Source organism: Coregonus lavaretus (assembly GCF_964263955.1).
Source record: "Coregonus lavaretus genome assembly, chromosome: 23".
NCBI lineage: Eukaryota > Metazoa > Chordata > Actinopteri > Salmoniformes > Salmonidae > Coregonus > Coregonus lavaretus.
Window position 1 is genome coordinate 26,947,624 of NC_140010.1, and position 10,983 is coordinate 26,958,606.

The window sequence follows — 10,983 nt, forward strand, 5'->3', positions numbered from 1 at the left end:
CAGGAAGCCTAGCGGTTAGAGTGTTGGGCCAGTAACCGAAAATTAGCTGGTTGGAATACCCGAGGAGAAAAATCTGTCTGTGCCCTTAAGCAAAGCACTTAACCCTACTTTGCTCCTGTGGCGCCGTACTACTATGGCTGACCCTGGAAAACAACACATTTCACTGCACCTATCTGATGTATGTGACAATAAAACATATTATATACACAGTCAGTTGTAATCTACTGCTAGCTCCACGTGGTTTGAATAGAGAGCTGGATGGGTTACAGAGTCTTACTGACCTTTCTCTCTCTCTCTCTCTGTCATGTGAATTTCTATCTCTAATTCAACCTAAGCTTGAATCATTACCAGAGGTTGTAAGGCTCTGGTTTTAATCATCAATGATTCAAGGTCCACAACCCACAAGTATTTATCTGTATATTTATTCATGGAGAGCTCTCCCGCCAAAGACACAAACATACGATTTTATACCTCCTGGACTTGACTCCTCCCACCTTTAGGTGGGTTTTCTAAACAGTTTCCGCCTTCCCCTTCACCCTTGAATGTTTAGTACCGCCCCCTCTGTTAGTGGGTTGACACTACATGATAATTCTAACATTTATACTGTATTTGGGGTGAAATCCTTTAGTCATTATTCTTAAAATCCAAATTAATCTAACACTCTCTCTCTGCAGGGTAGTAAAAAGAAGAACCTGAACAAGCAGGAGATGTGCAAATACCTGCGATTTATCATTCAGCGCATGAAAGAGAGGGTGAGTGTTAGTTTTGTGTTCAGCGTAGGTATGCAGGACCAGGCTGTGGCACTGGCTGCATCCCAAATGGTGCCCTATTCCCTATATAGTGCAATTCTTTTGACCAGCCCTCCTATAGGGCTCTGAGGGTGCCATTTGGAACGCAACCACTGTATTGAATCAGAGCTCTGCCATGTTTTATTCCACTTTAAATCAAGGCCAGTCAAATGTCCCACCACAATGGCTTTGGTTGATTCCAGCTCCCCTCCTCCTCTTCGCCCATAAATCGTATTATTTCTCTCCTGGCACTGCAGGCTGTGGACCTGAACAAGAAAGGCAAAGACACTCAACACCCGATGTACAGGAGGCTCATCCACACCACGCTGGACGTCACCAACATTCAGGAGGTAACTGGCCGCAATACACTGCTGAACACAATGGCACCCTATTTCCTATGTAGCGCATTACCTTTGACAAAAGTAGTGCACTGTATAGGGAATAGGGTGCTATTTGGGACTCAGCCCATGTTGTTTGGTGAGGGACTGTGTAAGGGCACGTCAGATGTAGCCCCAGTATAAAGCTGTGATTGTGTAGCTGAGGCTACAGGCTATCAGATTGCCTCTCCTCACAGCGAGGGGGTCAGTGAGGTCTCCTCTGCACCGTGACCACTGGTAGTTCCCGCCAGCCAAGCCATGCCTGCCAAATAGGCTGGGAAACAGCACAGCGCTCCCTGACACTGTCCCAGGGTAGTATTCATTAGTGCACACTGTAGCAAAACGTGCAGCTCAGTCCCTCCCTGTTCCAGTCGGTTTTCCTCTGTTTGATGCCTAGTGAATACGACCCAGGCCTCTGGATAGGCTGGAAAACAGCATAGCGCCTCTCTGGCTTGGGTCTCTGTCTCTGGATCTGTGGTGCACTGCCCTCCTCTGGTCTCTTATGGTGCTGCAACCGCACAACACAGCCCCCTCTGCTTCCCTACCTAGTGGGAATGAATAGTCCTCTTTGTGTTCTCTGTCTCTGTGTTGCAGAACCTCACCGAGGGGAAATACAAGAGCTTTGACGAGTTCAAGGCAGATGCCCAGCTGATCGTGCACAACACCGCCATCTTGTTTGGAGGTGGGGGGCATTCACAACCAGGCTGTTATTATGGGATGCGTCCCAAATGGCATCCTATTCCCTTTATAGTGCACTACTTTTGACCAAGGACCAAAGAGCTCTGGTCTACAGTAGTGCACTATATAGGGAATAATGTGCCATTTGGGACACATCCGTGAAGAGCATGTTTTGCTATCAGATTTCCCTCCTACTATTATTAATTGCAGCTTTGAAATAAGACCATATAAACTCAGCAAAAAAAGAAACGTCCTCACTGTCAACTGCGTTTATTTTCAGCAAAATTAACATGTGTAAATATTTGTATGAACATATAAGATTCAACAACTGAGACATAAACTGAACAAGTTCCACAGACATGTGGGCGGCAGGTAGCTTAGTGGTTAAGAGCGTTGTGCCAGTAACCGAAAGGTCGCTGGTTCTAATCCCCGAGCCAAGTAGGTGAAAAATCTGTCAATGTGCCCTTGAGCAAGGCACTTAACCCTAATTGCTCCTGTAAGTCGCTCTGGATAAGAGTGTCTGCTAAATGACATAAATGTAAATGTAACAGAAATTGATTAATGTGTCCCTGAACAAAGGGGGGGTCAAAATCAAAAGTAACAGTCAGTATCTGGTGTGGCCACCAGCTGCATTAAGTATTGCAGTGCATCTCCTCCTCATGGACGGCACCAGATTTGCCAGTTCTTGCTGTGAGATGTTACCCCACTTTTCCACCAAGGCACCTGCCTTGGGTGGAATGGCCCTAGCCCTTCTTTTTTTGCAGAGTTTAGTAGTTGTGGCAGAAATGTAATTTTAAAGAAGCAAAGTCTGATTATCTACCAAAAAATGCAAAGGACCATGGCTCTATGTAGTTAGTTAAAATTGTTTATTGTGATGGCATGTTTAATGGAACAAAATCTTTACAATGTACACTATGTTCAAAAGTTTGGGGTCACTTAGAAATGTCCTTGTTTCCAAAAGAAAAGCAATTTTTTTGTCCATTAAAATAACATCAAATGGATCAGAAATACAGTGTAGACATTGTTAATGTTGTAAATGGCTATTGTAGCTGGAAACGGCTGATTTTTAATGGAATATCTACATAGGCGTACAGAGGCCCATTATCAGCAACCATCAGTCCTGTGTTCCAATGGCACGTTGTGTTTGCTAATCCAAGTTTATTATTTTAAAAGGCTAATTGATCATTAGAAAACCCTTTTGCAATTATGTTAGCACAGCTGAAAACTGTTGTGCTGATTAAAGAAGCAATAAAACTGGCCTTCTTGAGACTAGTTGAGTATTTGGAGCATCAGCAATTGTGGGTTTGATTACAGGCTCAAAATGGCCAGAAACTAAGAACTTTCTACTAAAACTCGTCAGTCTATTCTTGTTCTGTGAAATGAAGGCTATTCCATGCGAGAAATTGCCAATTGTACAACGCTGTGTACTCCCTTCACAGGACTGATGGTTGCTGATAATGGGCCTCTGTACACCTATGTAGATATTCCATAAAAAATCAGCTGTTTCCAGCTACAATAGCCATTTACAACATTAACAATGTCTACACTGTATTTCTGATCAATTTGATGTTATTTTAATGGTAAATTTTTTTGCTTTTCTTTCGAAAACAAGGACATTTCTAAGTGACCCCAAACTTTTGAACGGTACTGTACTTACATTTGCCATTTGAGTCATTTAGCAGACGCTCTTATCCAGAGCGACTTACAGTTAGTGAATGCATACATTTTTCATACTTCAATGTTATTTTCCCAACATTAACGAAACCTGTTTTTGTTGCAGTTCATAGTGACCAGGCTGAAATAGCGCGGTTGCTCTACAGTGACACATGCCATGAGGTAAACTGTTGTTGTTTTTTCTGCCATAAATATGACAGATTTGTATTGTAGTATTCTAGGTGGTTGTGTTGAGTGGCAGGGCAGCTGTTCTCTCTGTATCTCTTCCTCATTCGCTTCATCTATCTCTCTCTCCAGTTAAATGAGTTGATACTGTGTAAGAACTGTTTCTACCTGTCCAATGCTCGCCCTGACAACTGGTTCTGCTACCCCTGTGTGAGTATGAAACTGTCTTGACTTCAATGCTCCTGGGGAATTGATTGTTTAAATGATCAAGATATCAACTAAATGTAATATTGGCCATAATGTTAGGGCTATGTCTGAAGCACCACTATAGCCCCAATAGAATTGCCCTAAGGAGACAAATAATGTTGATTGAATTGTATCTGTGTATTATCTAGTGTTGTTTGCTGTGCCCTGTGTGCTGATCTGTGGTTGTGGTGGTTGTTGCAGACTCCTAATCACGAGGTGGTGTGGGCTAAGATGAAGGGCTTTGGCTACTGGCCGGCCAAGGTCCTGCAGAGAGAGGACAATCAGGTGGACGTCCGCTTCTTTGGCCACCAGCACCAGAGGTCAGCCATCACACTGATACAGAGGCTGCTTCCCAAATGGCACTCTATTCCCTATACAGTGCACTACCTACAACCAAAAGTTAATCAAAAGGAGTGCACTATATAGGGAATAAGGTGCTAGAACTCTGAACATGTTTCCCACCAGAGGTCAGCCATCACACTCATACTGATAGACATGGCATAGTTATCATGCCACTGCATACACAACAGCTTTATCACTAGGACACAAGTTCTCTCGACCTGAGGACCAACTGTATTGACAGACAGAGCGGCGGATATATCATAGTGGATCATTTAAAACGTTCGATCCCCTAGAATTTCTTGTCTGTACACTATAATTTCTAGCCGGACGACTCACACTAAATTATTCCGCTGCTCTGTTGTTCGCTACGTACAGTTGAAGTCGGAAGTTTACATACGCTTAGGTTGGAGTCATTAAAACTAGTTTTTCAACCACTCCACACATTTCTTGTTAACAAACTATAGTTTTTCCAACAATTGTTTACAGACAGATTATTTCACTTATAATTCACTGTATGACAATTCCAGTGGGTCAAAAGTTTACATACACTAAGTTGACTGTGCCTTTAAACAGCTTGGAAAATTCCAGAAAATGATGTCATGGCTTTAGAAGCTTCCGATAGGCTAATTGACATCATTTGAGTCAATTGGAGCTGTACCTGTGGATGTATTTCAAGGCCTACCTTCAAACTCAGTGCCTCTTTGCTTGACATCATGGGAAAATCAAAAGAAATCAGCCAAGACCTCAGACAAAAAATTGTAGACATCCTTGGGAGCAATTTCCAAACGCCTGAAGGTACCACGTTCATCTGTACAAACAATAGTACGCAAGTATAAACACCATGGGACCACGCAGCCGTCATACCGCTCAGGAAGGAGACACGTTCTGTCTCCTAGAGTTGAACATACTTTGGTGTGAAAAGTGCAAATCAATCCCAGAACAACAGCAAAGGACCTTGTGAAGATGCTGGAGGAAACGGGTACAAAAGTATCTATATCCACAGTAAAACGAGTCCTATATCGACATAACCTGAAAGGCCGCTCAGCAAGGAAGAAGCCACTGCTCCAAAACCGCCATAAAAAAGCCAGACTACGGTTTGCAACTGCACATGGGGACAAAGATCGTACTTTTTGGAGAAATGTCCTCTGGTCTGATGAAACAAAAATAGAACTGTTTGGCCATAATGACCATCGTTATGTTTGGAGGAAAAAGGGGGTGATTGCAAACTGAAGAACACCATCCCAACCGTGAAGCACAGGGGTGGCAGCATCATGCTATGGGAGTGCTTTGCTGCAGGAGGGACTGGTGCACTTCACAAAATAGATGGCATCATGAGGAAGGAAAATTATGTGGATATATTGAAGCAACGTCTCAAGACATCAGTCAGGAAGTTAAAGCTTGGTCGCAAATGGGTCTTCCAAATGGACAATGACCCCAAGCATACTTCCAAAGTTGTGGCAAAATGGCTTAAGGACAACAAAGTCAAGGTATTGGAGTGGCCATCACAAAGCCCTGACCTCAATCCTATAGAACATTTGTGGGAAGAACTGAAAAAGCGTGTGCGAGAAAAGAGGCCTACAAACCTGACTCAGTTACACCAGCTCTGTCAGGAGGAATGGGCCAAAATGCACCCAACTTATTGTGGGAAGCTTGTGGAAGGCTACCCGAAACGTTTGACCCAAGTTAAACAATTTAAAGGCAATGCTACCGAATACTAATTGAGTGTATGTAAATTTCTGACCCACTGGGAATGTGATGAAATAAATAAAAGCTGAAAGAAATCATTCTCTCTACTATTATTCTGACATTTCACATTCTTAAAATAAAGTGGTGATCCTAACTGACCTAAGACAGGGTATTTTTACTAGGATTAAATGTCAGGAATTGTGAAACTGAGTTTAAATGTATTTGGTTAAGGTGGATGTAAACTTCCGACTTCAACTGTACTTCAGTCTGAGATTGCCATCATTGAAGTCATTTGTGGTAAGGGGCGTTGTACCAAACAAAGTCATCAGAGTATCAAAGCCAATGATGAATTTTCAAACCTCCACTTTACCCACGTGTGTTCTGGCTCTGGCCCAACCCATCAGTTTCTGGACCAATCAGACGGCCCGAATGTGTTCGCATTAGGTGAAGGGTCGGGGAGGCACTCAGATCCAGACTCATTACGGAGAAGAAACTAACGTCCGTGGGCGTGGCGTAGCGTTTGGCAGGAGCAAGGAGTCTGGGTAGCCAGGCAATATTATTTCTCCTGGCTATGGAGCTTTGGGAGATTCCTTGGCTGCTCTTACTGTTGTCCCCCCTCCTCTCCCTCTTCCTCCCTCTCCTCCTTGTCCCCAGAGCATGGATCCCTGCAGACAACATCCAGGACATCAAGGTGTCGGTGCAGCAGCTTCAGGTGAAGCGCAGTGCTGGCTGGAAGAAGGCCTGTGATGAGCTGGAGTTGTCCCAGTGCTTCCAGAGGGAGGGTCGCTTCTGGAAAACCAAGATGGTGGAGAGGCTGGAGGAGAGGAGAGGAGATGGAGAGGAGAGGCTGACAGAGAGGGCGGAGGAGGCAGAGTCCTCCATCTCCTCCACCAGCAACAACAACGAGCAGGTCAAACATGTACGTATGCGTGCACTAGCCTCACACACACTCTTTCTCCCACACACACATGTACATACAGAGGTATTTTTTTATTTGCATGTTGAAAATAAACTCACTAACAGCTGCTTTGGTGTGTTTTTAGTAGGTAATTGGTGGCTGATTTAATATTACAGGTCCTGTAATAAAGTATGTTGAATTTCAATGATTTGAGAAGGTGATGATCAACACAAACACCATCTGTATTGTCATGGCTCTAGCTCTAATAGTTGCCATGGTAATGGTAAATGCTTATCCAACAGAGGTGTTAGATATCTCTGATACTGCAGTTCTGTAATCCAATATGTTATGTTTCTCCACAGCAGAAAGCAGAAAGACAGGCAGACCGAGACCGTCAGCCAGACAGGCAGGAGCCTAAAGCAAAGAAGAGCCGTCGCAGTCAAGCTCCTGAGCCCAAAGAGGAAGCCAGTGTAAGTATCCCAGCACTACTGTTGTACGGTCACCTCAGCCAGTGTCTTACTATGGTATGTGTCTGAGTTTTAGGGCTTGATTTAATCCGTATCGCATATAGCGCGCTTGACATTTAAAGGTAATTTCCGATTGAGCCGACATATGCAGCGTTTACCATGAGTGCAGTCTCCGCATTGCCTTTAAAGTTAAATCGCACTGTAGCACTAAACTTTGGTGATATGGGTTGAATTGAGACCTTAATTGCGTGTGTAGGGAGATTTATGCGTGTGTGTCTGTTTCTATGTTTGTTTGCTTGTTTCTCTCTCCATCTCTAACCCCGTCCCTCTCTCCTCCAGGACCCGGAGCCTGAGATGGAGGCTGTGAGCAGCAGCCAGGAGATCCCTGTGACGACGCCCCACCAGCCAGAGAAGCTGTCTGTCTCTACGCAGACCAAGAAGGCCTCGGCCGCCTCGCCACGCACCCTGCACCGCAGCACCCAGACCACCTCTGACGGAGCCTGCCAGAACATGTGCCACGAGAAGTACACCAAGATCTTCAACGACGTCAAGGACATGATGAAGGCCGACAACAAGAGGGAGACAGAGCGCATGGTCCGAGAGGCCCTGGAGAAGGTAAGGGACTGAGGGGGTCCGAGAGGCCCTGGAGAAGGTAAGGGACTGAGGGGGTCCGAGAGGCCCTGGAGAAGGTGAGGGACTGAGGGGGTCCGAGAGGCCCTGGAGAAGGTGAGGGACTGAGGGGGTCTGAGAGGCCCTGGAGAAGGTGAGGGACTGGGGATTGAGACTGTGGGTGTCCGAGAGGCCCTGGAGAAGGTGAGGGACTGAGGGGGTCCGAGAGGCCCTGGAGAAGGTGAGGGACTGAGGGGGTCTGAGAGGCCCTGGAGAAGGTGAGGGACTGAGGGGGTCTGAGAGGCCCTGGAGAAGGTGAGGGACTGAGGGGGTCTGAGACGCCCTGGAGAAGGTGAGGGACTGAGGGGGTCCGAGAGGCCCTGGAGAAGGTGAGGGACTGTGGGATTGAGACAGAGTAGGACATGGAACAGTAAGACACTGAGAAAAGGAAACGAGCTAAAACACGCGAGTATACCACATGTATCAGAGTTGAGGGTCATTTTCTGTGGTGTGTGTCGCCAGTTGCGTTCTGAGATGGAGGAGGAGAAGAGGCAGGCGGTGAGCAAGGCAGTGTCGGGGGCCCAGGCTGAGATGGAGAGAAAGTGTAAGACGGTGAAGGAGAAGTGTAAGGAGGAGCTGGTGGAGGAGGTGAAGAAGATGGTGGCCCAGCACAAGCAGCTACTCTCCACCACCAAGAAGAAGCAGTGGGTGAGTGAGACCCTTCTCTTTCCCTCATTCTCTACCACACACAGCTCAATCTGTTAACACCAGTGTCTCACTCATTGAGACCTGAGGGGCTAAATCCGTAATATATTTGGACATGCACAGTTCATTCATTGTGTTTTTTAATGGATTTGTCCTACAGGAGCTAAGCACATCCTTGACCTTTTCAGATTTTTAACTCCATAACCAAAAGGCCAATACATAATTAGAGCAGTACTGGACAGAGTAAAATATAATGTATCAATTGAATATTACAATGACTGAACAAAAGCAAATTAGTTATTCGTTAATGTGGTATTCACAAATGACCTCATAGTAATGTATGGAAAAAATCCAAGCCCAAAGAGGGGCCTTTTCAGTTCTGAGTCTGACCGTGTGTGTGAATCCTCCAGTGTTATAATTGTGAGGAGGAAGCCATGTACCACTGCTGCTGGAACACCTCCTACTGCTCCATCAAGTGTCAACAGGAGCACTGGCACGCTGACCACAAACGCACCTGCCGCAGGAAGAGATGAACAGCCCAACCCCCCCCCCCCCCCAGCACGCCTTAACCATTGGCTCTCCCCGATGTCACTCACCCAACCACGGCCCTACCTGACTTCCTGAATCTTTGCGGGAAAAAAATGCTATTTTTATTTTATTTCATTACTTTATTTAATATACCCAGTGTATTGATGTAAAAAAAAAAAATATCAAGAGCATGGCTCAAATGATTATTTTCTTTATTTTTATGAAGTGCTAATTTGACCTATGTTGGAGAATGTGTTATTTAAGTGTCTAGTAACAGATGAACATTACCTGAATACATTTTATTACCTGCATTTTTTTAAATCACTTTTCTTACTGTTAATGTTTAACAATTAATATTAGTCGATCTTAAACCATAAGTACTATTGCAGCATTGAATAAGCTCTGCTTTCATACAGAAAATATTTTTTAAAATGCTGAAAAACATGAGAAACAAAATGTAATCGTGAAAAAAGTAAATGTAGATGGTCCATGAACATATTTTGGTGAATAGCACCTTTTTATTGTTTTTATCTATCATCTTCAAGTCTCTTAAACATAATTGGGAACAGGGTTATGAAGTCGGCTATAAAGATGCTGACAAAAATCTTCTGTTTGTTATTATGCACATTTTGAATATACTGTAATTTTTATGAATTAAAGAAAAAGTTCAACTTTTCTTGGGAATATATAGCAATCTTTACTGAGCTGGATCTTAGAGAGGTTCCTTCATAATTTGACAGTTTGCACATTTTAATTTCATGACCCAAATGCTTGTAATATTGCCAAAAATGACATTTGTTGAACCTTATCTTAACAGAGAAAGTGTGAGTGCTGTTTTTCCCCCCTCTTTTGTTTATTGGTTGGCGTCAGTGCCATGGTTATTGTGATGTTCACTGTAAGTACAGTTTTAGAATACTCAGTGACTAGTTATTAGACTTTTCACTGCTTATGCTGTAGTTGGTGGTCAGTGCCTGTTTTTTCAAAATCATCCTCATATTCTGAGTAAAGAGATGTGCATGTTGATAGTTTCACATTTTTATTACTAGAAAAATAACAGAAGCTTGCATAGTATCTTGGTTTCCCATTAGACAATGAATATGGATGGACCAATATAAAATATGCAAATATCAATGATCAGGCTTATCTTTTAGTACTTTTGATTTTTTCTTACTGAATGGAGTCTGAATGGTGTGCAATGTTATTATCCTTTGCTTAACTTGTCTTGGATCATTTCTTAAAGGGTAATGTAATTGCCCATTTTATTTAGAACAGAAGTACTAACCAAGAGGCTACTTGGGAAGTCAGCCATTATTGTAAGTCCATGTGACTGTTTCCTTAGTTATGAAGAGCCGACTGAACAGAGGAAAAGTCATCCCCTGCATTCATTCATTTTATTGCCTAGTTTTGGACACCCGGTTTTCAATGATGGCAACTTTCTCTCTTCCGTTAGCTCCGACAAGTGTATCACTTTTCAGAACTAACACAATTATTTGTATTCGTTAGAACACAATGACAAATAATGACGTATACGATTTCTTTCATTTTTTAAAATTTATTTTTCTCTTTCCCTGACCCATAGTCTGTTTTGTTGTTTTTCATTCAGAGAAGCAGTGTAATGTTTAGAAGTAATGAACAAACTGCCTGATTTGCCACGTTGTAATAATGTTCTGTTTAAACCTGATGCACTTCTTCAGGAGACTGAACAGAATCATGCATGCCCTGCACGAATGCCAGAATCTCTTTCTCTCCCGATGTTAACAAAATCAAATTCTGTTTGTCATGGTTGCACTACATGTAAATAAACTGGTTCTCTTACACCA

General features: G+C 43.6%; 1 protein-coding gene across 5 annotated transcripts in view; it reads left to right on the plus strand.

Annotated features, from left to right (window-relative positions):
- Positions 1–10,983, plus strand: part of LOC311150444 (zinc finger MYND domain-containing protein 11-like) — a 31,653-nt gene extending 20,670 nt beyond the window's left edge. For 4 of the 5 annotated variants that reach the window (XM_084187931.1, XM_084187934.1, XM_084187932.1 and 1 more), the window contains 11 exons: positions 675–752; positions 1,046–1,138; positions 1,760–1,847; positions 3,624–3,679; positions 3,815–3,892; positions 4,130–4,248; positions 6,611–6,875; positions 7,217–7,324; positions 7,661–7,936; positions 8,453–8,638; positions 9,046–10,983. In XM_084187931.1, coding sequence (XP_084044057.1) covers positions 675–752; positions 1,046–1,138; positions 1,760–1,847; positions 3,624–3,679; positions 3,815–3,892; positions 4,130–4,248; positions 6,611–6,875; positions 7,217–7,324; positions 7,661–7,936; positions 8,453–8,638; positions 9,046–9,168 — 1,470 coding nt within the window. In that variant the 3' untranslated portion in view covers positions 9,169–10,983. The remainder of the gene's footprint in view (positions 1–674; positions 753–1,045; positions 1,139–1,759; positions 1,848–3,623; positions 3,680–3,814; positions 3,893–4,129; positions 4,249–6,610; positions 6,876–7,216; positions 7,325–7,660; positions 7,937–8,452; positions 8,639–9,045) is intronic. The other variant, XM_084187933.1, reaches the window with a different exon arrangement.